This window comes from Mastigoproctus giganteus, chromosome 2 (genome assembly GCF_048544385.1).
Source record: "Mastigoproctus giganteus isolate SK-2022 chromosome 2, ASM4854438v1, whole genome shotgun sequence".
NCBI classification, from domain to species: domain Eukaryota; kingdom Metazoa; phylum Arthropoda; class Arachnida; order Uropygi; family Thelyphonidae; genus Mastigoproctus; species Mastigoproctus giganteus.
Window position 1 is genome coordinate 270,776,291 of NC_143576.1, and position 26,133 is coordinate 270,802,423.

General features: G+C 39.0%; 1 protein-coding gene across 1 annotated transcript in view; it reads left to right on the plus strand.

The window, feature by feature from the left end:
* The window catches only part of Tpi (triose phosphate isomerase), a 226,118-nt gene that overhangs the window by 88,595 nt on the left and 111,390 nt on the right, over nt 1-26,133 (plus strand). The window contains exon 5 of the mRNA XM_090369145.1: nt 18,896-19,028. Coding sequence (XP_090225271.1) covers nt 18,896-19,028 — 133 coding nt within the window. The remainder of the gene's footprint in view (nt 1-18,895; nt 19,029-26,133) is intronic.

Consider the following 26,133-nt stretch of genomic DNA (forward strand, 5'->3'; position numbering starts at 1 on the left):
TACTACACTTACGGTGGTAGAAAATAAAAAGCCTTAGGAACAGTGTTCTGTGAATTGTCTGCCTCAACTGCATATCAACCATCTTTTCAAAAAATTAAAGTTGAAGCTGAGAAGAGGAAACTGAACTTGAAAACTACATGTCCTTTTTATCTATAACCAAGCACTCACAATATCTGAACTGGAAGAATCTATATATACCTCGAGAAATAGCTCTCCTAGTCCTGATGGAATCTACAATATAATGATTCAGCACCTCAATCATAAATCACTAAATTCATTGCTAAACTTTTAGAATAGAATAGTAGTAGTAGTAGTAGTAGTAGTAATAGTGGCATGTGATGCAAGAAAGCAAATGTATGAGCTTATGCAGCATCAGCCAAAAAAAAAAAAAAAAAAAAATCACACCATTCCCTCCAAATGCCTGTCCAGTTCCTCCTTAAATTTATTCAACCTATCAACTTCCACGACAGATGGAAGTTTGTTCCAGCAATTAACCACCCGCTGGCTAAAGGCAAATTTCCGCACATCTAATCTACATCTGTCTTTTCTTAATTTGAATTTATGCCCCCTTAGATTCGTAATCTGAACAAGTGGAAGGATCCCATCAGAATTCAGCGTGCTGAACCCATTCAAGGCCTTATACACCTCAATCAGATCACCGCGCAGGTGCCTAGTCTCCAGCTTCTGCAATTTGCAGAACTTAAGCCTCTCTTGATAAGAGGATCACTTCATTCCCCTCACCAAGCTTGTTGCCCTTCTTTGTACACGCTCAAGTAAATCTACATCCTTCCTAACATGAGGCCTCCAGACCTGTACGCAGTATTCAAGGCGTGGCCTGACCATTGCCTTATACAGAGGGATAATCACCTCCTTTTCCCTGCTAGCAAAATTCCTATATATCATTGACAAAACCCCATGACCACCCCTGGCAGCCTGTCTGCATTGCTCAGAAAACTTCATATCTGCCTGAACAATAACTCCCAGGTCTTTTTCATTTTCTACCACCTTAAGTGTAGTACCACACAGTTGGTACGTTTCTCTGGGGTTACTTCTACCCATATGCAGTACTTTGCATTTGTCAAGGTTAAACTTCAGTTGCCACTTCTTAGCCCATCTGCCCAAATTATCTAGATCCTGTTGCAGTAACATTCTGCCATTACTGTCATTAACAACCCTGCCAACCTTTGTATCATCTGCAAACTTCGACACTAAGCCTGATATACCTTCATCAATATCATTGATAAATATACAAAACAACAGTGGACCCAACACCGAACCCTGTGGGACTCCACTAATAACATTAGTCCAAGAAGAGTAGCACCCATTGATTACCACCCTCTGTCTTCTCCCACTTAACCATCCTTTTATCCATTGTAGCAACTTACCCTTAATACCATTCTGCTCCAATTTGTACAATATCTTCCATGCGCAACAGTTTCAAAAGCTTTCCTGAAATCCAAATATATGATATCAAAATTATTTTTTGCATCCACAGTTCCTTTGTAACCACATCATAATATCCTATCAAATTTGTCAGACAAGACTTTCCCTTAACAAACCCATGCTGTGTGTGAATTTTTGCTGCAGTCTTGTCTAGATGATCCTGCAATGCAGCTTTAACCAGTGACTCCATTATTTTACCCATAATATTTTAATATTCTCAGAACATATTCTCTACTTCCTGGTACATTCTTATGTAATAGCTAAACCTGGAAAAGACTATTCGATTCCTAACAACTATAGACCAATTTCTCTAACCAGCTGCCTGAGTAAGACTTTGGAAAAAAATGGTTCATCGTCGACTCACCTGGTACCTTGAATCCGAAAACATAATCAGTAATAATCAGTTTGGCTTTCGGAAGAATAGATCTTCCCTAGACCTCATGACCAAAGCCGAATCCAACATAAGAAATGCATTCATCAGAAATCAACATCTTGTCAAGATATGCCTTGATATAGAGAAGGCTTTTGATACCACATGGCGATACGGTATCCTAAGAGATCTCCATTCTATTCATATGAGAGGCCATTTACCATATTTTATTCAAAGCTTCCTTCAGCACAGATCTTTCCAAGTGCAGTACTGGCAGGTTTTATCTCAAACATACATTTAAGAAGGAGTCCCGCAAGGCTCTGTTCTTAGTGCAACTCTGTTTGCAATACGAATAAACATCACAAACAGCATTCCAAACACCATTGACTCGTATCTCTATGCAGATGATCTTACCATATTCTGCCATTCCCAGAATATGAACTATATTGAGAGGCATCTACAAATATCCATTAATAACATTGAATTATCAATGGCGCAAAATGGATATAAACTGTCAAGCCACAAATCTACAGCTATACATTTCTGCACCAAGTGCAGAATGCATCCTGAACCCTAGTTGCACTTGGCCAATCGTCCTCTACCAATTGTGAACAGTATTCACCTCCTAGGGCTAATTTTTGATAACAAGTTAAAACTTCCAGGAGCACATCAAGTATCTAAGAACCACTTGTGCAAAGAAAATGAATATACTTCGGGTCATCTCCAGTACATAGCCTAGTGGTCAGGTGCGCAGTTGCATAAATACACATGCCTTGAATGACCTCGGTTCAAGCTCGTGACTGCTGAATACGGTGCTGTTTCTTGTATTCCGTCTATCTTGTGAACTCCTCTGACTGTTTGGTCGTCCCGGAGTATAAACAGAAAATTTATTTATTTATTACATCTTGGAGTGTCATTCTTTATACCCTGTTCCACTTATATAAATCTCTAATTAGATCTCACTTAGACTACATAGCACCTGTTTATGACTCAGCTAAGAAAAGCACTTTGGCTCGTCTAGTGCCCATCCAACACTCTTCTCTTAGGATAGCCCTAGGTGCATATAGAACATCACCATTTTAAAGTCTTTATGTTGAGGCTCACGAACGTCCACTTAGCATCAGAAGAAAGATGTTGCTGATGAACTACTCAGCTAAAATTAAAATCCTGCCTACTCATCCTGTTTAGCCACTGTTGAACAATTAACCTAGAACAATTCGGCTTACTGGTATCAGGCTGCAGAATCTAACAGAAAGCTGGAATATTCAGCTTGATAAAATCCTTAGAGAATAAAGAGATCCAGATCCTCTGCGGACTAACTTCACACTTTCTTCTGATGAATACTTTGAGCAGTGGGGTAAAGGTTCTATAGCAATTATTAACATCCAACAACTACATATTTCCCACTCACAAAAGTACCCCCACTTTACCAAGATCTATACTGATGGTTCAAAGTCTGACAATCGAGTGGGTGCAGCTGCTGTCTTCCTTAATAAAACTTTTTCAATTTCATTTCAACCGAATGCAGCAGCTACACTGCTGAGCTCTATGCCATTAAGCTTGCTCTGGGAAATATCTCGCTAATGTCAATAAACAAAAGTACAATATATACGGAGTCACAAAGTGCTCTTTTAGCTTTTAAAAGCACTTCCCCACCTAAAAATCCTTTATTAAAGCTCATAAAGCATAAGCTGATGCGTCTTCATTGAGCATCAGAAAACTATTATCTTTTCATTATTACCTGGCCACAGTGGTATTCCAGGAAATGAATGTGCAGATAATGCTGCAAAGCATCCTTCCATCATATCCTCAACAAATGACCTATTCCCATATCCTGATTATAGACATAATATACGAAGAACATCTATGGAACAATGGACACTTCTTTGGAAAATGCAACCAAATAATAAGCTATTCCAAATAAAACCTGAACTACAATTATAGTTCTAGCCTTTGTAAAAATAGAAAAGAAGTAATCTTATCCAGAACTCATATAGGTCACACTCACCTTACACATCTCTATCTGCTTACAGGAAATGATCCTCCGCAGTGTGCACACTGCTCGCAACCACCTACAGTAAAACATACTCCTTTAATGTAACTTGTTCAGCAATACCTGGCGGATGTCTTTTAGTTTCATGTCAGATCTACAGTAACCTCTCTCTCTGAATAGCATAATAGGTAAAAAAGCAAATCTCTCTGAATTCTTTTTCTATTTAAAACAAATAAAAATGTATGACCGTTTCTAACTGCTCGCCATGCAGTTATCATAAATGACTCAATTAATTTCGGAGGTGCAATATGGCCTAATTAGCCCTTGTGCCAGAAAACACCACAACAGCAACAACAGGCTATCAACTTCCACAACGACAGATGTAGCAAACGCCTTGGTGTAGCATCTGAGAAGTGCCCAATTTTCTTTTTAATTTCTGGAAAATATTTTGTGTTGATTTAAATTCTGCTTGAATAATAACAATATTTAATTTTTTTCTTAAGGGATTGCAACACTTTCTATATGTAACCTTTTTATTTTTAATAAAAATGAAGTATTTAAAAACTGCTATGGTTTTTGCCCTTTTTACTTACAAAAAAATTAATAGTAATCTACTGAAAATTAAAAAAAAAAAACATTTTAGACATAAAACATAAATACATCTACTAGTCTTTCATTTTCTAGTTTGAAAGACCGCAAAGCATGGAAAATTAGAAACTTACTCATGTGCATATATTTCTTCTTGTTGTGTATATAATATTTTTAAGCTGATTAAAAATGTATGTATTATTATTATTTTTTTTTATTGTACTATTAGTTGCATCAGTTTTCAGATTTATTTTAAAATTATGCATGTTTAGTAGTAGTAGTAATCTGAGAGTGAATATTGTGTGAATTGGGAACGAGAGTAGCCTGTGCGGACGTACATTTTTGCCGCTCCTGGAACAGAGAAGTATTTCTGATTTATTTTCTGTTTTATTAGCTTAAATTGGCATATTAACTTATTTTTTAGAGTAGCTTTATATTCCTATTTACGATACTTAATTTAAAGTAACTTAGATTGAGATTTTGTAGGTATTACTTAGTATCGGAAAGGGTATCAAATCCACGTGTTTACTGTTCGTAAATTGCCGCCATTGTACGCGATACAAAATATCTCGAAATAGATAGCATAAGCTTAATATAGTATAGTATATAATATTGTCATTTAATCAGATAATTAATCTTGTTGAACTTCATTGTCAATTAAATTGTACTTTTAACTATACATATAACGACTTGGGTTACGTAACATAAATAATTAGTAAAAAATAAATAATTAATACTTAACTTGATACGCAACTTATATAAAGGGATTTTGTAGATAACACTCGATACTGAAACATAAATATAGAGTTATAACTGTGTTGGGATATAAGTTTAGGGTTTTAATTTTGTACTGAAATTTAAATTTTATTGAAATTAAATTGAAATCATGACTCAGATTTTGGTTTTTTTTTTTTTAGGAGCATTAGCAACTAAGGCCATATTGCTCCGGGATATGCGGTGGTCATTTCCTGACCTTTCCGCATCTTCCGTATTTGGTGGTGACGGGCTCGAACCCTGGTCTAATCAAGAAGCATGTGATACGCACTACTGCTCCTTCCCACCTGGCTACAGAGGCGCCGCACATGACTCAGACTAGAGCAGCAAAGCATAAGGCTGAAGCTAATGGGAGGGCTGTGGCTCAGGGGAGAACTGAGGGGGGCAGTTGCCCTCTGAATCACAGCCTATTAAAATTCACTACTTGCTTGATGTTTGTGGAGCAATCGGGTATGGGACATGATACTGCCATGAGGGATGTCTTTGTGTGTGCGTGCGATGCAAGGAGTGTAAAGAAATCAGACGACAACTCAGTGTTGTTATGGGCCTATATGAGAGATTGAAGGACAGGGTGGATGCCCTCGAAGGATTAAAAGTGAGGGCCCATCAAGCTCTGAGCTGCCCACACCAATGCCAGAGCTTGCACTTGGTCATCACGCAACACAGCGGCAGCCTCCAAGGCAGAATGCACTGGTCCCAGAGGAACTAGTAGTTGTTGTTGACTCTGTTGTCAGAGAAATGGGAAACATGCTTTGTAAAAAGGATAGGTGGAACAGGACCAGGGGTATGTCTGCCAGGGGCAAAGGTTCATGACGTTGTAGAGCGGATATCATCTTTTAAGGGCACAAAAGATGATACAGTTGTACACGTTGGCACTAACGATATTAAGAGTAGGAGACCAGCGGAATTACTTCACAAGTACAGGTCACTGTTGAAAAAAAGCCGTGAATTAGGGTTGAATTTGAAAGTGTCTGCAATTCTGCCCAGACACAATAGGAGGGAGTATATGATGAGAGCCCTGTTCATCAATTCGGCCCTGGAAAGATTGTGCAAGGCTCAAGGGGTAGAATTTTTTTCAGCCTGGTCTGTACTTGTTAACAGGAGAGACTGCTTCTACAGGAATGGGATACACTTAAATAGAAAGGGTGCAAGAATGTTTGCTGGTGCTATCGAGGCAGTGTTAGGTGGGTCGGAAAACTGCTAGATTGGGGGAGGATACAAGAACTAATAGATTAACAGTAGCCACTGGCAGAGGCGAAAGTGATTCTTGCACTGCTTCTATTGGAATGAGCCGCAGCCTGGAAAACAAGATGCAGGATATTTCAGAGACTGCTAGGAATCATTGGGGTACAAGTAAACACACGGGTTGTGTTAGGGTAGCTAAGAAAAAGAACAGGTGCATGTATACTTGCATGTACACCAATGCGAAGAGTTTAGTAAATAAATTTGATGAATTTGAGGTATTGCTCAAAACATCAAAGGCAGATATTGTGGGGATTTCAGAGACCTGGTGCCACACAGATATAAGGAATGCAGAACTGGACTTTGGGGAGTACAATGTCTACAGAAAGGATAGACAGGATAGGAAGGGAGGAGGGGTTATGCTATTAGTTAAGAAATACATAAAATCCAAGGAAGTGAAGCCAGTCGACATTGCTGGACAGTGCAGTGTCGATTCAGTTTGGTGTGACATAAGCATTAGGAAATCAAAATTGAGAGTAGGAGTGTGCTATAGGCCTAATGACTCTGATGAGTATAATAAGAAACTGTATGGAGAAATAGAGTGGGCCAGTAAATCAGAGAGTTTTATAATGGGAGATTTTAATTTCCCATTATAAGACTGGAATTTGGAGGCTGATCACTCACACACTAGCAAGGCTTTTGTCGATTTATTGGATAATTGTTTTCTACATCAGAAGGTTCGGGAGGCAACTAGAGGGAGTAACACTCTTGATTTGATTATCAGTAGTGATTCTTCATGCATTAAGAATCTGCAGTTAAATGAACCACTAGGTGGCAGTGATCACAGTGTGCTGAAGTGGGATTTACTCAAAGAGGTAACTACCATTAGGGGTAAAGGGAAGGGTTATTGCTTTCGTAAAGGCGACTACGATGGACTGAGACAGTATTTAAATTCTGTACAGTGGGACCAACTGATGATTTTACCAACAGCAAATTCAAAATGGGAAGCATTCAAAGAACTTATCTTGGAAGCTACTAGGCTTTACATAACTAAGAAATATTGTTCAAGGTTTAGGCCAAAGTGGATGTCAGATGAACTAATGAGACATATGGCAGAGAAGAAAAATGTATGGGATACATACAAATTAACACGTGACACAGAAGTCTATGATAGATACAAGTTGATCTGTAACCAAGTTACAAAGGAGGTTAGGCAGGTGAAGGCAGATTACGAGAAATCTTTGGCAAGGGATGCAAAGAAAAACAGCAAAGAGTTCTTTACTTTTGTAAACTCGAGAAGGAAGGGGATGAATCAGATTGGGCCACTTGATATCGATGGGTCAACTGTTGATAATCCTGCTCAGGTAGCTAACAAACTAAATGAATATTTTGCATCGACATTCACACATGAGGAGTTATTCAGCGAGGGGAATGCCAGAGGTGTATTCAACTCTGGCAGTAAGCTAGAGAATCTTGCAATAACTGAGAGTAAAGTGGAGGAGAAATTGTTGAAGATAAATACAAGAAAGGCACCTGGGGTGGATGGGTTCTATCCAATTATATTAAAGGAAGCAGCAAAGGAAGTAAGCAAACCCTTGTATAAGGTTTTGCTTACTTCTTATTATTCCCTTGTATAAGGCAATGGTCAGTCCACACCTAGAGTATTGTATAGAGGTCTGGAGGCCTCATTTCAAGAAGGATGTAGAGATGCTGGAACAAAGGGGTGCTCTTACGAAGAAAGGCTTAAGTTTTGCAAATTATAGTGTCTGGAGACTAGGCACCAGCTAGGTGATCTGATAGAGGTGTATAAAGCCTTGAATGGTTTGAGCATGCTCAATGCTGTTGGGATTCTTCCTCTCGCTCAGAATAATCACCTGAGAGGGCATAAATTCAAATTGAGGAAAGACAGATGTAGGATCGACGCGGAAATTTGCCTTTAGCCAGCGGGTGTTGGTTGGTGGAATAGACTTCCATCCCTTGTCGTGGAAGTTGATAGCCTAAATAAGTTTAAGGCTCAGCTGGACAGGTATTTCGAACGAATAGAGGGGTGAAGTGGAAGTGGGTATTTTTTATTTATTTATTTATTATTATTTTTTTTTTTGGCTGATGCTGCATAAGCTTGCTTTCTTACATCAAATGCCTCTACTAATGCTAATGCATAATATTCTTTATTATGCAAAAATAGTAAGAAAACTATCAAAAACAACTTCTTTAAGACTAAATATTTATAATTTATAGAACTGACTGGAGATGAAAGAAAATAATCTTAAGTGAACAGATATATAATTTGAAACATTCTAGCATTAGTGCCTGAGAGAGTCCAACATACCTGAGAGAGAATTAGTGATTAGAATGTTCAGGTTTTTAATCATTAATTATTGATTAAAAATGCCTACTGTGATAAAATAGAAGGGTTATCATTATTTCTTTTCCTATTTTGAAATTAGGTAGCATTGAGGTTCATTCACTTAATAATTACATTTTTTTTTTTTTTTTTTTAAAATATGAATTTAAGCCAAAAATGTATCGTCACACAGACAGCACCACCTAATCTCCATTGCAAAGCCTATCATATGTTTGACTTAGCATTAGTATAGGCACATGATGCAAGAAAGCAAGCTTATATAGCATCAGCCAAAAAAAAAACCTTCTAATTTCAACCATCCAGTCACTTCAGGTGTTTGTCTAGTTCTGCCTTGAATCGATTTAAGCTATTAACTTCTACAACAACAGATGGAAGCTTGCTCCATCATTCAAACACCAGCTGGCTAACGGCAAACTTCCTCACATCTATCCTACAACTGTCTTTCCTCAATTAGAATTTATGCCCTCTCAGGCGACTATTCTGAGCAAGAGGAAGTATCCCATCAACATTGAGCATGTTCAAACCATTCAAGGCTTTATACACCTCAATCAGATCACCTCGCAGGTGCCTAGTCTCCAGACACTGCAATTTGCAAAACTTAAGCTTCGTAAGAGCAACCCTTTGTTCCATTCACTAATTTTGTTGACCTTCCCTCTACTTGTTAGCAGCTCTACATCCTTCTTAAAATGAGGCCTCCAGACCTGTATACAGTACTCAAGGTGTGGCCTCACCAGTGCCTTAAAAAAGAGGATAATCACCTCCTTTTCCCTGCTAGAAAAATTCCTGTATATCATTGACAAGACCATGAACTACTCTTGCAGACCATCTGCACTGTTCAGAAAACTTCATATCTGCCTGCACAATTACCACCAGGTCGTTTCATTCTCTACCACTGTCACTGAACTACCACACAGTTGATACGTTACTTTGGAGTTATTGCTTCCCTTATGCAGTACTCTACATTTGTCAATGTAAAACTTCAGTTGCCACCTCTCAGCCCATCTCCTCAATTTTTCTAGATCCTGTTGCAGCAGCATGTCATTTACAACCCTGCTGTCCTTCTTATCTTCTGCAAACTTGGACATTAAGCCTGACATAACATTGTCAATATCATTAATAAATACAGAAAACAACAATGGACCCAACATTGAACCCTGCGAGACTCCACTAATAACATTATTCCACGAAGAGCAAGTGTGCATTGATTACCATTCTCTGTCTTTTCCCTCAACCATACCTTTATCCATAGCAGCAATTTGCCTCCAATGCCACACTGCTCCAATTTGTGCAGCAGTCTTCCATGTGCAACAACATCAAAAGCCTTTCTAAGAAAGTTATTCGCTGCATCCAGTTGCTTTGTGACCATACCATAGTATTCAATCAAATTGTTAAGATAAGATTTAACAAAACCATGCTGTGTCTGAGCTGTAACTGAAGTCTTGTCTAGATGATCCTGCAGTGCTTCTTTAACCAGTGCCTCCATTAATTTCTCTGGAACAGAAGTTAAGCTATCGGGTCTATAATTAGTTATGTCACCCTGTGATCCTTCTTTGTGAATTGGGGTCACATTTGCACATCTAGTCCATACTTACCTCTGCTGGGTCAAGGGAATCTCTCATGATTATGGCCTAAGGGTGTGCTTACTTCCTTTGCTGCCTCCTTTAAAATTACTGGATAGATCTCATCCACCCCAGGTGCATTTCTTACATTGATCCTCAACAATTTCTCCTCCACTTTCTTCTCATTTATTACAAAATCATCTAGCTCACTGCCGGAGTTGAATACGCTTCTAGCATTCCTCTCCCTGAATAACTCCTCCTGTGTGAATGTTGATGCAAAATATTCATTTAGCTTGTTAGCTACCTGAGCAGGATCATCAACAGTTGGACCATCGATTTCAAGTGGACCAATTTGATTCATCTCCTTCCTTCTAGAGCTTAAATAAGTAAAGAACACTCTGCTGTTTTTTTTTTTGCATTCTTTGCCAAAGATTTCTCGTAATCTGCCTTTGCCTGCCTAACCTCCTTTGTAACTTGGTTACAGACCAGCTTATATCTATCATAGACTTCTGTGTCACATGTTAATTTATATGTATCCCATGCATTTTTCTTCTCTGTCACATGTCTTATTTTTTCATCTGAAATCCATTTAGGCCCAAACCTTGAACAATATTTCTTAGTTTGTATGAAAAGCTTAGTAGCTTCCAAAATTAATTGTTTGAATGCTTCCCATATGAATTTGCTGTTGGTAGCATAATCAGCTGGTCCCACTGTTTAGAATTTTTTCTAGCAGGGATAAGGAGGTGATTATTCTCTTGTATAAGGCAATGGTCAGACCACACCTAGAGTACTGTATCCAGGCCTGGAGGCCTCATTTGAAGAAGGATGTAGAGCTGCTGGAACGAGTACAGAGAAGAGCAACAAGATTAGTGAATGGAACAAAGGGGTGCTCTTATGAAGAAAGGCTTAAGTTTTGCGAATTACAGTGTCTGGAGACTAGGCACCAGCAAGGTGATCTGATAGAGGTGTACAAAGCCTTGAATGGTTTGAGCATGCTCAATGCTGATGGGATTCTTCCTCTTGCTCAGAATAATCACGTGAGAGGTCATAAGTTCAAATTGAGGAAAGACAGATGTAGGATAGATGTGCGGAAATTTGCCTTTAGCTAGCATGTGGTTGGTTGGTGGAACAGACTTCCATCCCTTGTGGTGGAGGTTGATAGCCTAAATAAGTTTAAGGCTCAGCTGGACAGGTATTTCGAACGAACAGAGGGGTGAAGTGGAAGTGGTTATTTTTTATTTATTTATTTTACTTTATTTTTTTTTTTGGCTGATGCTGCATAAGCTTGCTTTCTAGCATCAAATGCCTCTACTAATGCTAATGCTAATTTAAATACTGTCTCAGACCACTGTAGCCACTTTTATGAAAGCAAAAACCCTTCCCTTTACCTGATGGTAGTTACTTATTTTGAGTAAATCCCACTTCAGTACACTGATCAGTGCCACCTAGTGTTTCCTTTATCTGCAGATTCTTAATGCATGAAGAATCACTACTTGATAATCAAATTAAGAGCATTAGCATTAGTAGAGGCATTTGATGCAAGAAAGCAAGCTTATGCAGCATCAGCCAAAAAAAAAAAAAAAAAAAAAAACCCACTTCCACTTCACCCCACTGTTCGTTCAAAATACCTGTCCAGCTGAGCCTTAAACTTATTTAGGCTATCAACCTCCACCACAAGGGATGGAAGTCTGTTCCACCAACCAACCACCCGCTGGCTAAAGGCAAATTTCCGCACGTCTATCCTACATCTGTCTTTCCTCAATTTGAATTTATGCCCTCTCAGGTGATTTTTCTGAGCTAGAGGAAGAATCCCATCAGCATTGAGCATGCTTAAACCATTCAAGGCTTTATACACCTCTATCCGATCACCTCGCTGGTGCCTAGTCTCCAGACACTGTAATTTGCAAAACTTAAGCCTTTCTTCGTAAGAGCACCCCTTTGTTCCATTCACTAATGTTGTTGCCCTTCTCTGTACTCGTTCCAGCAGCTCTATATCCTTCTTCAAATGAGGCCTCCAGGCCTGGATACAGTACTCTAGGTGTGGCCTGACCATCGCCTTATACAATGGAATAATCACCTCCTTATCCCTGCTGGAAAAATTCCTGTATATCCTTGACAATACTCCATGAGCTACTCTTGCAGCCCGTCTGCACTGCTCAGAGAACTTCATATCTGCCTGCACAACCACCCCCAAGTCCCTTTCATTCTCTACCACTGTCAGTGTAGTACCACAGAGTTGATACGTTGCTCTGGGGTTGCTGTTTCCCATGTGTAGTACTTTACATTTATCAATGTTAAACTTCATTTGCCACCTCTCAGCCCATCTGCTCAACCTTTCCAGATCCTGTTGCAGCAGCATAGTGTCAGTAGTGTCCTTGACAACCCTGCCAACCTTTGTATCATCTGCAAACTTGGACATTAAGCCCGATATACCATCATCAATATCATTTATAAATACAGAAAACAATAATGGACCCAACACTGAGCCCTGAGGGACTCCACTAATAACATCAGTCCACGATGAGCAGTGTCCATTGATTACCACTCTCTGTCTTCTCCCCCTCAACCACCCCTTTATCCATAGCAGCAATTTGCCTCTAATGTCACACTGCTCCAATTTGTGTAGCAGTCTTCCATGTGCAACAGTATCAAAAGCCTTTCTAAGATCCAAGTATACAAATTTGTATAATATCAAAGTTATTCCCTGCATCCAGTTCTTTTGTGATTGCATCATAGTATCCAATCAAGTTGGTCAGGCAAGACTTCCCCTTAACAAAACCATGCTGTGTCTGAGATATAACTGAAGTCTTGTCTAAATGATCCTGCAGTGCTTCTTTAACCAGTGCCTCCATTAATTTTCCTGGAACAGAAGTTAAGCTCACAGGTCTATAATTACTTGTGTCAGCCTTTGATCCTCCTTTGTGAATTGGGGTCACATTTGCACATTTCCAGTCTATGGGTACCTCCCCTGAGTCCAAGGAAGCTCTCATAATTATGGCTAAGGGTTTGCTTACTTCCTTTGCTGCCTCCTTTAATATAACTGGATAGATCCCATCCACCCTGGGTGCCTTTCTTGTGTTTATCTTCAACAGTTTCTCCTCCACTTTACTCCCACTTATTTCAAGATTCTGTAGCTTACTGCTAGAGTTGAATACATCTGGCATTCCCCTCGCTGAATAACTCCTCATGTGTGAATGTCGATGCAAAATATTCATTTAGTTTGTTAGCTACCTGAGCAGGATCATCAACACTTGACCCATCAATATCAAGTGGACCAGTCTGATTCATCCCCTTCCTTCTAGAGTTTACATAAGTAAAGAACTCTTTGCTGTTTTTCTTTGCTTCCCTTGCCAAGGATTTCTCGTAATCTGCCTTCGCCTGCCTAACCTCCTTTGTAACTTGGTTGCATATCAACTTGTATCTATCATAGGCTTCTGTGTCATGTAACTGCTAGCTTGGGGGGAGACAAAGACCAATAGATTGACAGTAGCCACTGGCAGAGGTGAAAGAGATTCTTGCACTGCTTCTATTAGAATGAGCAGAAGCCTGAAAAACAAGATGCATGGTATTTCAGAGACTGCTGGGAGCCACTGCGGTACAAGTAAACACATGGGTTGTGTTAGGGTAGCTAAGAATAGAAACAGGTGCAGGTATACTTGCGTGTACACAAATGCTAGGAGTTTAGTAAATAAATTTGGTGAATTTGAGGTATTGCTCAAAACATCGAAGGCATATATTGTTGGGATATCAGAGACGTGGTGTCACACAGATATAAGGGATGCAGAACTGCAATTTGGGGAGTACAACGTCTACAGAAAGGATAGACAGGATAGGAAGGGGGGAGGGGTTATGCTATTAGTTAAGAAACACATAAAAACCAAGGAAGTGAAGCCAGTCGACATCGCTGGACAATGCAGTGTGGAGTCAGTTTGGTGTGACATAAACATTGGGAGATCAAAATTGAGAGTAGGAGTGTGCTATAGGCCTAATGACTCTGATGAGTATAATAAGGAACTGTAGAGGAAAATAGAGTGGGCCAGTAAATCAGAGTGTCTTATAATGGGAGATTTTAATTTCCCAGATATTGACTGGAATTTGGGGGCTGGTTACTCACACACTAGCAGGGCTTTTGTGGATTTATTGGATGATTGTTTTCTACATCAGCATGTTCGGGAGGCAACTAGAGGGAGTAATACTCTTGATTTGATTATCACTTGCAGATTCTTCATGCATTAAGAATCTGCAGATAAATGAACCACTAGGTGGCAGTGATCACATTGTGCTGAAGTGGGATTTACTGAAAGAGGTAACTACCATTAGGGGTAAAGGGAAGGGTTATTGCTTCCGTAAAGGCGACTACGATGGACTGAGACAGTATTTAAATTCTATACAGTGGGACCAACTGATGATGTTACCAACAGCAAATTCAAAATGGGAAGCATTCAAAGAACTTATCTTGGAAGCTACTAGGCTTTACATACCAACTAAGAAATATTATTCAAGGTTTAGGCCAAAATGGATGTCAGATGAACTAATGAGGCATATGGCAGAGAAGAAAAATGCATGGGATACATACAAAGTATTACTCTCTCTAGTTGCCTCCCGAACATGCTGATGTATAAAACAATCGTCCAATAAATCCACAAAAGGCTTGATAGCGTGAGAATTAGCATTAGCAGAGGCATTTGATGCAAAAAAGCAAGCTTATGCCGCATCAGCCAAAAAAAAAAACCCACTTCCACTTCACCCCTCTGTTCGTTCAAAATACCTGTCCAGCTGAGCCTTAAACTTATTTAGGCTATCAACTTCCACTACAAGGGATGGAAGTCTGTTCCACCAACCAACCACCCGCTGGCTAAAGGCAAATTTCCGCACGTCTATCCTACATCTGTCTTTCCTCAATTTGAATTTATGCCCTCTCGGGTGATTATTCTGAGCTAGAGGAACAATCCCATCAGCATTGAGCATGCTCAAACCATTCAAGGCTTTATACACCTCTATCAGATCACCTCGCTGGTGCCTAGTCTCCAGACACTGTAATTTGCAAAACTTAAGCCTTTCTTCATAACAGCACCCCTTTGTTCCATTCACTAATCTTGTTGCCCTTCTCTGTACTCGTTCCAGCCGCTCTGCATCCTTCTTGAAATGAGGCCTCCAGACCTGTATACAGTACTCTAGGTGTGGCCTGACCATCGCCTTATACAATGGAATAATCACCTCCTTATCCCTGCTGGAAAAATTCCTGTATATCATTGACAGTACTCCATGAGCTACTCTTGCATCCCGTCTGCACTGCTCAGAGAACTTCATATCTGCCTGCACAACCACCCCCAAGTCCCTTTCATTCTCTACTACTGTTAGTGTAGTACCACAGAGTTGATACGTTGCTCTGGGGTTGCTGTTTCCCATGTGTAGTACTTTACATTTGTCGATGTTAAACTTCATTTGCCACCTCTCAGCCCATCTGCTCAACCTTTCCAGATCCTGTTGCAGTAGCATAGTGTCAGTAGTGTCGTTGACAACCCTGCCAACCTTTGTATCGTCTGCAAACTTGGACATTAAGCCCGATATACCATCATCAATATCATTTATAAATACAGAAAACAATAATGGACCCAACACTGAGCCCTGAGGGACTCCACTAATAACATCAGTCCTCGATGAGCAGTGTCCAGTGATCTTTAACCCAATGACTCCATTATTTTACTCGGAATGAAGTTAAACTAACTGGTCTATAATTACTCGTGTCACCCTTCGATCCCCCGTTGGGAATTGGGGATACATTTGCACATCTCCAGTCCGTGGGAACCTCCCCTGAGTCCAAGGACTCTCTCATAATTATGGCTAAGGGTTTGCTTAGTTGCTTTGCCGCCTCCTTTAATATAACTGGATAGATCCCATTCACCCCAGGTGCTTTTCTTATGTTTAACTTCAACAATTTCTCCTCCACTTTGCTTTCAGTTATTACAAAATCATTAAGTATCCTGCTACAATTTGATAACCTTCTGCCATTTTCAAACCTTAATAATTCCTCACATGTTAATGTAGATGCAAAATACTCATTCAGTTTGTTTGCTCTCTGAGCAGGATCATCAACAGTCGAACCATTGATGTCAAGTGGACCAATCAGATTCATCCCCTTCCTTTTAGAGTTTATACAAGTAAAGAAATCCTTGCTGTTTTTCTTAGCATCTTTTGCCAAGGATTTCTCGTAATCTGCCTTCGCCTGCCTAATCTCCTTTGTCACCTGATTACAGACTAGCTTATATCTGCCATAGGCTTCTGAGTCGCTTGATAATTTATATGCATCCCATCCATTTTTCTTCTCTGTTATGAGTCTCATTAGTTCATTTAGGCCTAAACCTTGAACAATATTTCTTAATAGGTATGAAACTTTTAGTAGCTTCCACGATTAATCCCTTGAATGCTTCCCACTTAGAATTTACTGTTGGTAACATCGTCAGTTTATCCCACTATACAGAATTTAAAAACTGTCAGAGACCACTGTACTCACCTTTACGGAAGCAAAAACCCTTTCCTTTACCCCTGATGGTAATTAAATCTTTAAGTAAATCCCACATCAGTACACTGATCACTGCCACCTAATGGTTCCTTTATCTGCAAATTCTTAATACACGAATGATCACTGCTTATAACCAGATCAAGAGTACAAATGTATTACTTTCTCTGGTTGCCTCTCGAACATGCTGCTGCAGACAACAATCGTCCAATAAATCCAGAAAAGTCTGACTAGTGTGTGAGGGAGTATATGACTGTCATCATATACTCCTTCCTATCGTGTCTGAGCAGAATTGCAGACACTTCCAAATTCAACCCTAATTCACGGGTTGAATTTGACATTTACCTGTACTTGTGAAGTAATTCTGACGGTCTCCTACTCTTAATATCAGTAGTGCCAATGTGTACAACACTATTGCATTTTGTGCCCTTAAAAGATATTTGCTCCTGGCAGACATACCTTGGTCCTGTTCCACCTATCGTTTTTGCACAATATGTTCTCCATTTCTCCTGACAATAGAGTCACTGACAACAACTGGTTCCTTTGGGACCGGTTCATTCTGTCTTGTGGGTTCCGCTGTGTTGCGTGATGTTCAAGTGCAAGCTCTGGCACTGATGTGGGCAGCTGAGAGCTTGATGGGCCCCTTAATTTAAATCTTACAAGGGCATCCACCCTGTCCTTCAAGCTCTCATATAAGCCCATGACAACACTGAGTACACGCCTGACTTCCTCACACTCCTTACATCACACACACCAAAGACATTCCCCTTGGAAATATCATGTCCCATTCCTGATTCCTCCACACACATTAAACAAGGAGTACATTTCAAAATGCTGTGATTCAGAAGACAACTGCCCCCTCAGTTCTCCCTTGAGGCACGGCAATCCCATTAGCTTGAGCTTTTTTCTTTGCTGCTCTGGTCTGAGTCATGATTTCAATTCAATTTCAGTACAAAAATATAAACCTAAACTTATATCTCAATGCAGTTATTACACTATATATATTTTAGTTTCGAGTATTATCTTCAAGTTACGTTATATGATATTTGTATCTCTTGTCAAGTTATATGTATTTATTTATAATGTTACATTTGTAAAATCTAGGTTGTTATGTGTATTTAGTTAAAAAAAAGTACATTTTAATTAACAATGAAATTTAATAAGATTAATAAATTTTACTGATTAATTGATAATACTATACAAATTTGTACTATACTAAGCTAACAGATTTCTAATGCAGTGCTACGTGTTTTGCTATCTAGTTTAACGTTAAACCTTATGCTATCTAGTTCGGGATATACGTTGTATTATAATACAATGGCGGCAAATTACGAACGATAAATCTGCGGACATTAAGTATTAATTAACTTTCAAAATTGCTGTCTAAATTTAGAATAAACCAAGGAGCTTGACTAGGTATATAAGCTACTTATAGAAAATAACTTAATATAACAATTAAGTCAATAAAACAGCTAAATACAATTAAAAACTTTGTGTTTGCCAGAAATGCAAAATCTTGTCCAACACATGGATTGGATATCCTTACCAATACTATGTAATAACCTACAAAATCTCTAACTTCAAATTAAACTAAGTATCCTTACTAGGAATATACAGCTTCTTCAAGAAAATTAAATTAATATGCTAATTTAAGTCAATAAAACAGCAAAAATTTAAGAAAAACTTCTATTAGCTGGAGCCATAAAAATTTTGCCCGCATGGAGCTAATCTCATTCCCAAATCTTCTGGCAATAAATGCTGCTAAAGGTGCTCATGAAGTCCATTTATTGACCTTTCATATGTGTAGACTTAAGCTTGGCCTTTAAACTTACTATCTTGGTAAAGGGCCTCCTGCTGTATTCAGACACATGATATTCATGTGTCCGAACTCTTTTATTTCTTTTTTTTTTAAATAGTGGGAGCCTGTGATATGGCAATAATTACTCATTGTTGCCATATCTTAGGTTCCTATTATTGTATATACCACACTGTATACAATAATATTGTATAACAGTGTATACAGTATTAGTTTTGGTTATAAATATTAGATATAATGTGATGTTCTCCTTGAGTTCTTAAAGTTGAATCTTTATTTTTATAGCTTACTGCAGATAAAGTGGCCCATGCCCTTGCTGAAGGCCTTAAAGTGATTGCTTGTATTGGGGAATTACTTGAAGAAAGAGAAGCTGGGAAAACAGATGAAGTAGTTTTCCGACAGACAAAGGCTATAGCAGGTTTTTTCAAAATTGAAATTTGTGTAGTTTATCTGGCTGTTTACCTGCATTTTATTTTGTGCAAATGCTGATTTGCGTAATGTCTGTCCATTAAGATTGCTTCCTATTCTTTGTAGTGTTTGATTCATTTTTTTCTTTTTTTATTGTTATTTTATTATTATTTTTTTTTTAATGTATTATTTTCAGCAGCAGTGTTTCTTTCTTCTGGGATTTTAGTCAAGTTTTGTGTATATTTTTCAACTTGCTTTTATTTTTAAAAATTTTTTTCAAAACATGAGTTAATAAATTACAACACCTCTCAGTAGTAGTAATAGTAGTGGCATGTGATTCAAGAAAGCAAGTGTATGAGTATGAGCTGATGCTTATGCAACATCAGCCAAAAAAAAAAAAAAAATCACACCATTCCCTTCAAATGCCTGTCCAGTTCCTCCTTAAATTTATTTAACCTATCAACTTCCACAATGACAAATGGAAGTTTGTTCCAGCAATTAACAACCTGCTGGCTAAAGGCAAATTTCCGCACATCTATTCTATATCTGTCTTTTCCTAATTTGAATTTATGCCCCTTAGGTTCGTAATCTGAACAAGTGGAAAGATCCCATCAGAATTCAGTGTGCTCAACCCATTCAAGACCTCTTTAGAGTATGTGTGAGAGAGATTTATTACTAATAGGACCCTTCCTCTATCATCAACTCATCTCATCAGTACAGCATATGACAACCCAAGGATGATTTGACTTAGAGATAAGAAATTCCAGAAGTGAATGAAAATTAAGTTTCAAAAACTATTAATAAATTGCTCCAAACTGGTTTGTAAATACAGGTCCAAATGTCAAAAATTCTTCAACCATGGGACCTGCAAATCACCAAGATTTTGTTGGTTTTTAGATAGTAAATCTGACCAATCATGAAATCTCAGAATTGATGCACAGCTAGAGGGAGAATGCATCAGCAGTGCAGCCATCTACTTTTTCATAAGTTTTTTTCTATTATTAACTAAATTATATGATTCTTATTACTCTGATCTCTGTGATTGTTGGTCAAAACTGGTAAATGAGAAACTTAGCACTATGTGCAAACAACAAAATCGGTTTGATATTTTGCGCTATAAGCAAACAACAAAATCGGTTTGATATTTTATTTTATAAAAAATAATGAAGAGAAAAAAATCAGAAACAAAGCACTGAATGATAATTTTTTTACTAGTAGCTGAGGACTATACTAACCACATTTTTTTTTATTTATTTTTTTTTATTATCAAAACCCCAAACACTAGAGGTATTAGAACCTATAGTACTTAGTACCATTCATGGGTTGGAGGTTGAGAAGACAAAAGAAGATATTTATTGACTTAAACTTCTCTAGATTGTAATTTTCATGAAATATGTATGAAGGAAGGTTGTTCCAGAAAACAGCAGTTGAATGAAATAAACGAGGAAGGTGAAAAGTTGATGTGAGTTCGAAGTTGGACGGTAAATGAATGTTGGCTGGTGGTGGCACATGTTTGGACTGTTTTTTTTTTATTATTATTATTATTATTATTAGCCATATGGTACAAGGAAGCCTGAGGCTTATGCTGCACCAGCCAAAAAAAAAAAAAAAAAAAAAAATCCCAAGTTACCCCCTGTGTGTGTGTGAGAGAGAGAGAGAGAGAGAGAGAGAGAGAGAGAGAGAGAGAGAGAGAGAGAGAGAAGTAGAAAGGCATCACCAAGAAAGAGAAGAATGATGATATCCAGCTCAGGACCCTGGGTTTGCCAAGCCCATACTCACCAGATGTGAGCCCCCGACTGTTTTGAAAGAGAGAGTAGGAATTATAAAGCCAATTCAGAAGAGCAGTGCCTGTGGAAGTATCTGTAGAAAAGGCTATGAGACAGAGAGTGGAGAGAGAGAGAGACTGTAAGATACAAGTCATTAATTAACCTAACCGCCCTCTTCTGAATGGAATCTAGAACTCTGAGAGATGTTTTGGGGACACCACCCCAGATGTGGGAACAATATTCCATGGTAGGGGGGATTTGCGATTTGTACAGAGTGAAAAGCTGTTTGGAAGAAAAGTAAGAGAGAAAAACAGAAAGTTTTTTTAGATGCAGAGGAAGCAATATTTGTAATGCTAGCATTAGTAGAGGCACACAATTCAAGAGAGCAACCTTATGCAGCATCAGCCAAAAAAAAAAAAAAAAAAAAAAAGTTCCCATTTCACTCCATTCGTTCCAAATACCTGTCCAGCTCAGCCTTAGGCGCCTCCGTAGCCAGGTGGGAAGGAGCAGCAGTGCGTAGCACCCACTTCTTGATTAGACCGGGGTTCAAGCCCATGACCACCAAATACGGAGGATGCGGAAAGGTCAGGGAATGACCACCGCATTTCCCGGAGCAATATGGCCTTAGTTGCTAATGCTCCTAAAAACTGAACAACAACAACAACAGCTCAGCCTTAAATTTATTTAGGCTATCAACTTCCACAACAAAAGATGGAAGTCTGTTCAACCAATCAACTACCTGCTGGCTAAATGCAAACTTCCGCACATCTATCCTACAACTGTATACTTGCATGTACACCAGTGCTAGGAGTTTAGTAAGTAAATTTAATGTATTTGAGGTATTGCTCAAAACATCAAAGGCAGATATTGTTGGGATATCAGAGACGTGGTGTCACACAGATATAAGGAATGCAGAACTGGAATTTGGGGAGTACAACGTCTACAGACAGAATAGGAAGGGAGGAGGGGTTATAATATTAGTTAAGTAACACATAAAATCCAAGGAAGTGAAGCCAGTCGACATCGATGGACAGGGCAGTGTCGAGTCAGTTTGGTGTGACCTAAGCATAGATAAATCAAAATTGAGAGTAGGAGTGTACTATAGGCCTAATGACTCTGATGAGTACAATAAGATACTGTACAGGGAAATAGAATGGGCCAGTAAATCAGAGAGTCTTATAATGGGGGATTTTAATTTCCCAGATATTGACTGGAATTTGTGGGTTGGTCACTCACACACTAGCAAGGCTTTTGTGGATTTATTGGATGATTGTTTTCTACACCAGCATGTTCGGGAGGCAACTAGAGGGAGTAATACTCTTGATCTGATTATCAGTAGTGATTCTTCATGCATTAGGAATCTGCAGATAAAGGAACCACTGGGTGACAGTGATCACAGTGTGCTGAAGTGGGATTTACTCAAGGAGGTAGCTGCCATCAGAGGTAAAGGGAAGGGTTTTTGCTTTCGTAAAGGCGAATATGATGGTCTGAGACAGTATTTAAATTCTATACAGTGGGACCAACTGATGATGTTACCAACAGCAAATTCAAAATGGGAAGCATTCAAGGCACTAATCTTGGAAGCTACCAGGCTTTACATACCAACCAAGAAATATTGTTCAAGGTTCAGGCCTAAATGGTTGTCAGATGAACTAATGAGACATATGGCAGAGAAGAAAAATGCATTGGATACATACAAATTAATGGGTGACATGGAAGCCTATGATAGATATAAGTTGGTCTGTAACAAAGTCACAAAGGAGATTAGGCAGGCAAAGGCAGATTATGAGAAATCCTTGGCAAAGGATGCAAAGAAAAACAGAAAAGAGTTCTTTACCTATTTAAACTCAAGAAGGAAAGGGATGAATCAGATTGGTCCACTGGATGTTGATGGTTCAACAGTTGAGGATCCTGCTCAGGTGGCTAACAATCTAAACAAGTATTTTGCATCTACATTCACACATGAGGAGTTATTCAGGAAGGGGAATGTCGTAGGTGAAGTAAACATTGGCAGTGAGCTAGATGATTTTCTAATAACTGAGAGGAAAGTGGAGGAGAAGTTGTTGAGGATAAACATAAAAAAGGCACCTGGGGTGGTGGTAGTAGTAGTAGTAGTAGTAGTAGTAGTAGTGGCATGTGATGCAAGAAAGCAAGTGTATGAGCTTATGCAGCATCAGCCAAAAAAAAAAAAAAATCACACCATTCCCTCCAAATGCCTGTCCAGTTCCTCCTTAAATTTATTCAACCTATCAACTTCACAAATCCAGTCCATGAGTACCTTCCCTGAGTCCAGGGAAATTCTCATAACTATGGCCTAGGGCTGCCTCCTCTAATATAATGGATAGATTCCATCCACCCCAGGTGCCTTTCTTATGTTTATCTTCAACAATTTCTCCTCCACTTTCCTCTCGGTTATTACAAAATCATCTAGCTCACTGCCAGAGTTTAGTTCACCTCTGGCATTCCCCTCCCTGAAAAACTCCTCATGTGTGAATGTAGATGTAAAATGCTCATTTAGTTTGTTAGCCACCTGAGCAGGAACATCAACAGTTGAACTGTCGATATCCAGTTTACCAATCTGATTCATCCCTTCCTTCTAGAGTTTACATAGGTAAAGAACTCTTTGCTGTTTTTCTTTTCATCCTTTGCCAAATATTTCTCATAATCTGCCTTTGCTTGCCTAACCTCCTTTGTGACTTGGTTACAGACCACCTTATATCTATAGTAGTCTTCCATGTCACCCATTAATTTATATTTATTCCATGCATTTTCCTTTTCTACCACATATCTCATTAGTTCATCTCACCTGATTGAGGTATACAAGGCCTTGAATGGGTTGAGCACCCTGAATTCTGATGGGATCCTTCCACTTGTTCAGATTACAAACCTAAGGGGGCATAAATTCAAATTAAGAAAAGAAAGATGTAGAATAGATGTGCGGAAATTTGCCTTTAGCCAGCGGGTGTTTAATTGCTGGAACACACTTCCATCTGTCGTTGTGGAAGTTGACAGGTTAAATAAATTTAAGGAGGCACTGGACAGGCATTTGGAGGGAATGGTGTGATTTTTTTTTTTTTTGGCTGATGCTGCAAAAGCACATACACTTGCTTTCTTGCATCACATTCCACTATTATTACTACTACTACTACCACCTCCATTTAGGCCTAAACCTTGAACAATATTTCTTACTTGTTATGTAAAGCCTAGTAGCTTCCAAGATTAATTCCTTGAATGCTTCCCATTTTGAATTTGCTGTTAGTAACATCATCAGCTGGTCTCACCAAATTCCGTATAGAATTTAAATACTGTCTCAGACCTCTGTAGTCGCCTTTACTAAAGCAAAAACCCTTCCCTTTACCCTTTATGGTAGTTACCTCTTTGAATAAATCCCGCTTCTGCACACTATCATCACTGTGTGATGATAGTGTGCAGGAACACTATCATCACACAAAGGAACCATCTAGTGGTTCCTTTATCTGCAGAAAACCATCATCCAATAAATCCACAAAAGCCTTGCTAGTGTGTGTGTGTGGCCAAACCACAAATTCCAGACAATATCTGGGAAATTAAAATCCCCCATTATAAGACTCTGATTTACTGTCCCACTCGATTTCCCTGTACCATTTTTTATTATACTCATCAGAGTCATTTGGCCTATAACACACTCCTACTCTCAATTTTGATTTCCTAGTGCTTATGTCACACCAGACTGACTCGACACTGCACTGTTCAGCGATGTCGACTGGCTGTACCTCCTTGGATTTTGTGTTTCTTAACTAATAGCATAACCCCTCCTCCCTTCCTATCCTGTCTGTCCTTCCTGCACACATTGCACTCCCCAAATTACAGTTCTCCATGCCTTATATCTGTGACAGTAGTTACCCAACCTAACCAACTGTGGAGGTGAGATGAACTAATGAGATATATGGTAGAAAAGAAAAATGCATGGAATACATATAAATTAATGGGTGTCATGGAAGCCTACTGTAGATATAAGTTGGTCTGTAACCAAGTCACAAAGGAGGTTAGGCAAGCAAAGGCAGATTATGAGAAAGGTTGGTTAATTTGGGTAACCAGTAGTTACTCAAATTAACCAACCTAACACTGACTTAGTAGCATCCGCAAAAATTCTTACACCCTTTCTATTTAAGTATATCCCATCCCTGTAGAAGCAGTGTTTCCTGTTAACAAGCACAGACCAGGCTGAGAAAAATTCAATTCTAACCCTTGAGCCTTGCACAATCTCTCCAGGGTTGAATTGATAGACAAGGCTCTCGTCATATAGGCTCTCCCTCCTATCATGTCTGGGCAGAATTGCCGACACTTTCAAATTCAACCCTAATTCACGGTTTTTTTCAACAGTGACCTGTACTTGTTTAAGAATTCCGCCGGTCTCCTACTCTTAATATCATTGTTGCAGCGTAACAAATATATAATTTTTTGTGCCCTTAAAAGATCATATCTACTCTACAACGTCATCAACCTCTGTCCTTGGCAGACATACCCTGGTCCTGTTCCACCTATCCTTTTATCACAATATGTTTCTCGTTTCCCTGAGAATAGAGTCACTGACAACTACTAGTTCCTGTGGCACCAGCGCATTCTGCCTTGGAGGTTGCTTCTGTGTTGCGTGGTGTTTATGTGCAAGTTCTGGCATTGATGTGGGCAGCTAAGTGCTTGATGGGCCTTCAATTTAGATCCTTTGAAGGCATCCACCCTGTCCTTCAAGCTCTAATATAGGACCATAACAACTGTGTTTGTGCCAAGTAGAAGTCAGAGTAATCCCCAAAAGAGATATATCATCTTGCCTAGAAATCGGAGTGTCACCAAAGATAAACATAGGAGCAGAAGAATCCTTTTTGTGTGATATAAAACAGGAAAAAGTTGTAAAAAATTTGAAATTAATTAAGTTGTCTTTGATCCACTAGAGAATTACCAGGTGGTCAAAATTTAAGGAATTGGTAGTGGACATTCGAGAAGTTGAAGCTGATTGAGCAGGGCAAGGTTTCTCAAACTGGAAAGTGGAATGCAATGAACTACCATCATCATCAAAACTATGGATGGGATTTCCAGTCAATGGAATAAGTCATTAATATACAAGAGGAAAAGAGTGGGGAGAAGAACTGAACCTTGGGTTACACCAGCATTAATGTCAAAATTTGAAGAACAAGCCATCTACCATCACCGTCAATGAGCGGTCAGAGAGAAAACTGGATAACCAGTTACAAAAAAACAGTTGGCAAACCATAAGATGGAAACTTGTTTAGAAGGCCTTTATGCCAAACGATTGAAAGCCTTTGAGATGTCACTGCTTATGTTTCACTGAACTTTTCCATTGAATTTGTCCAT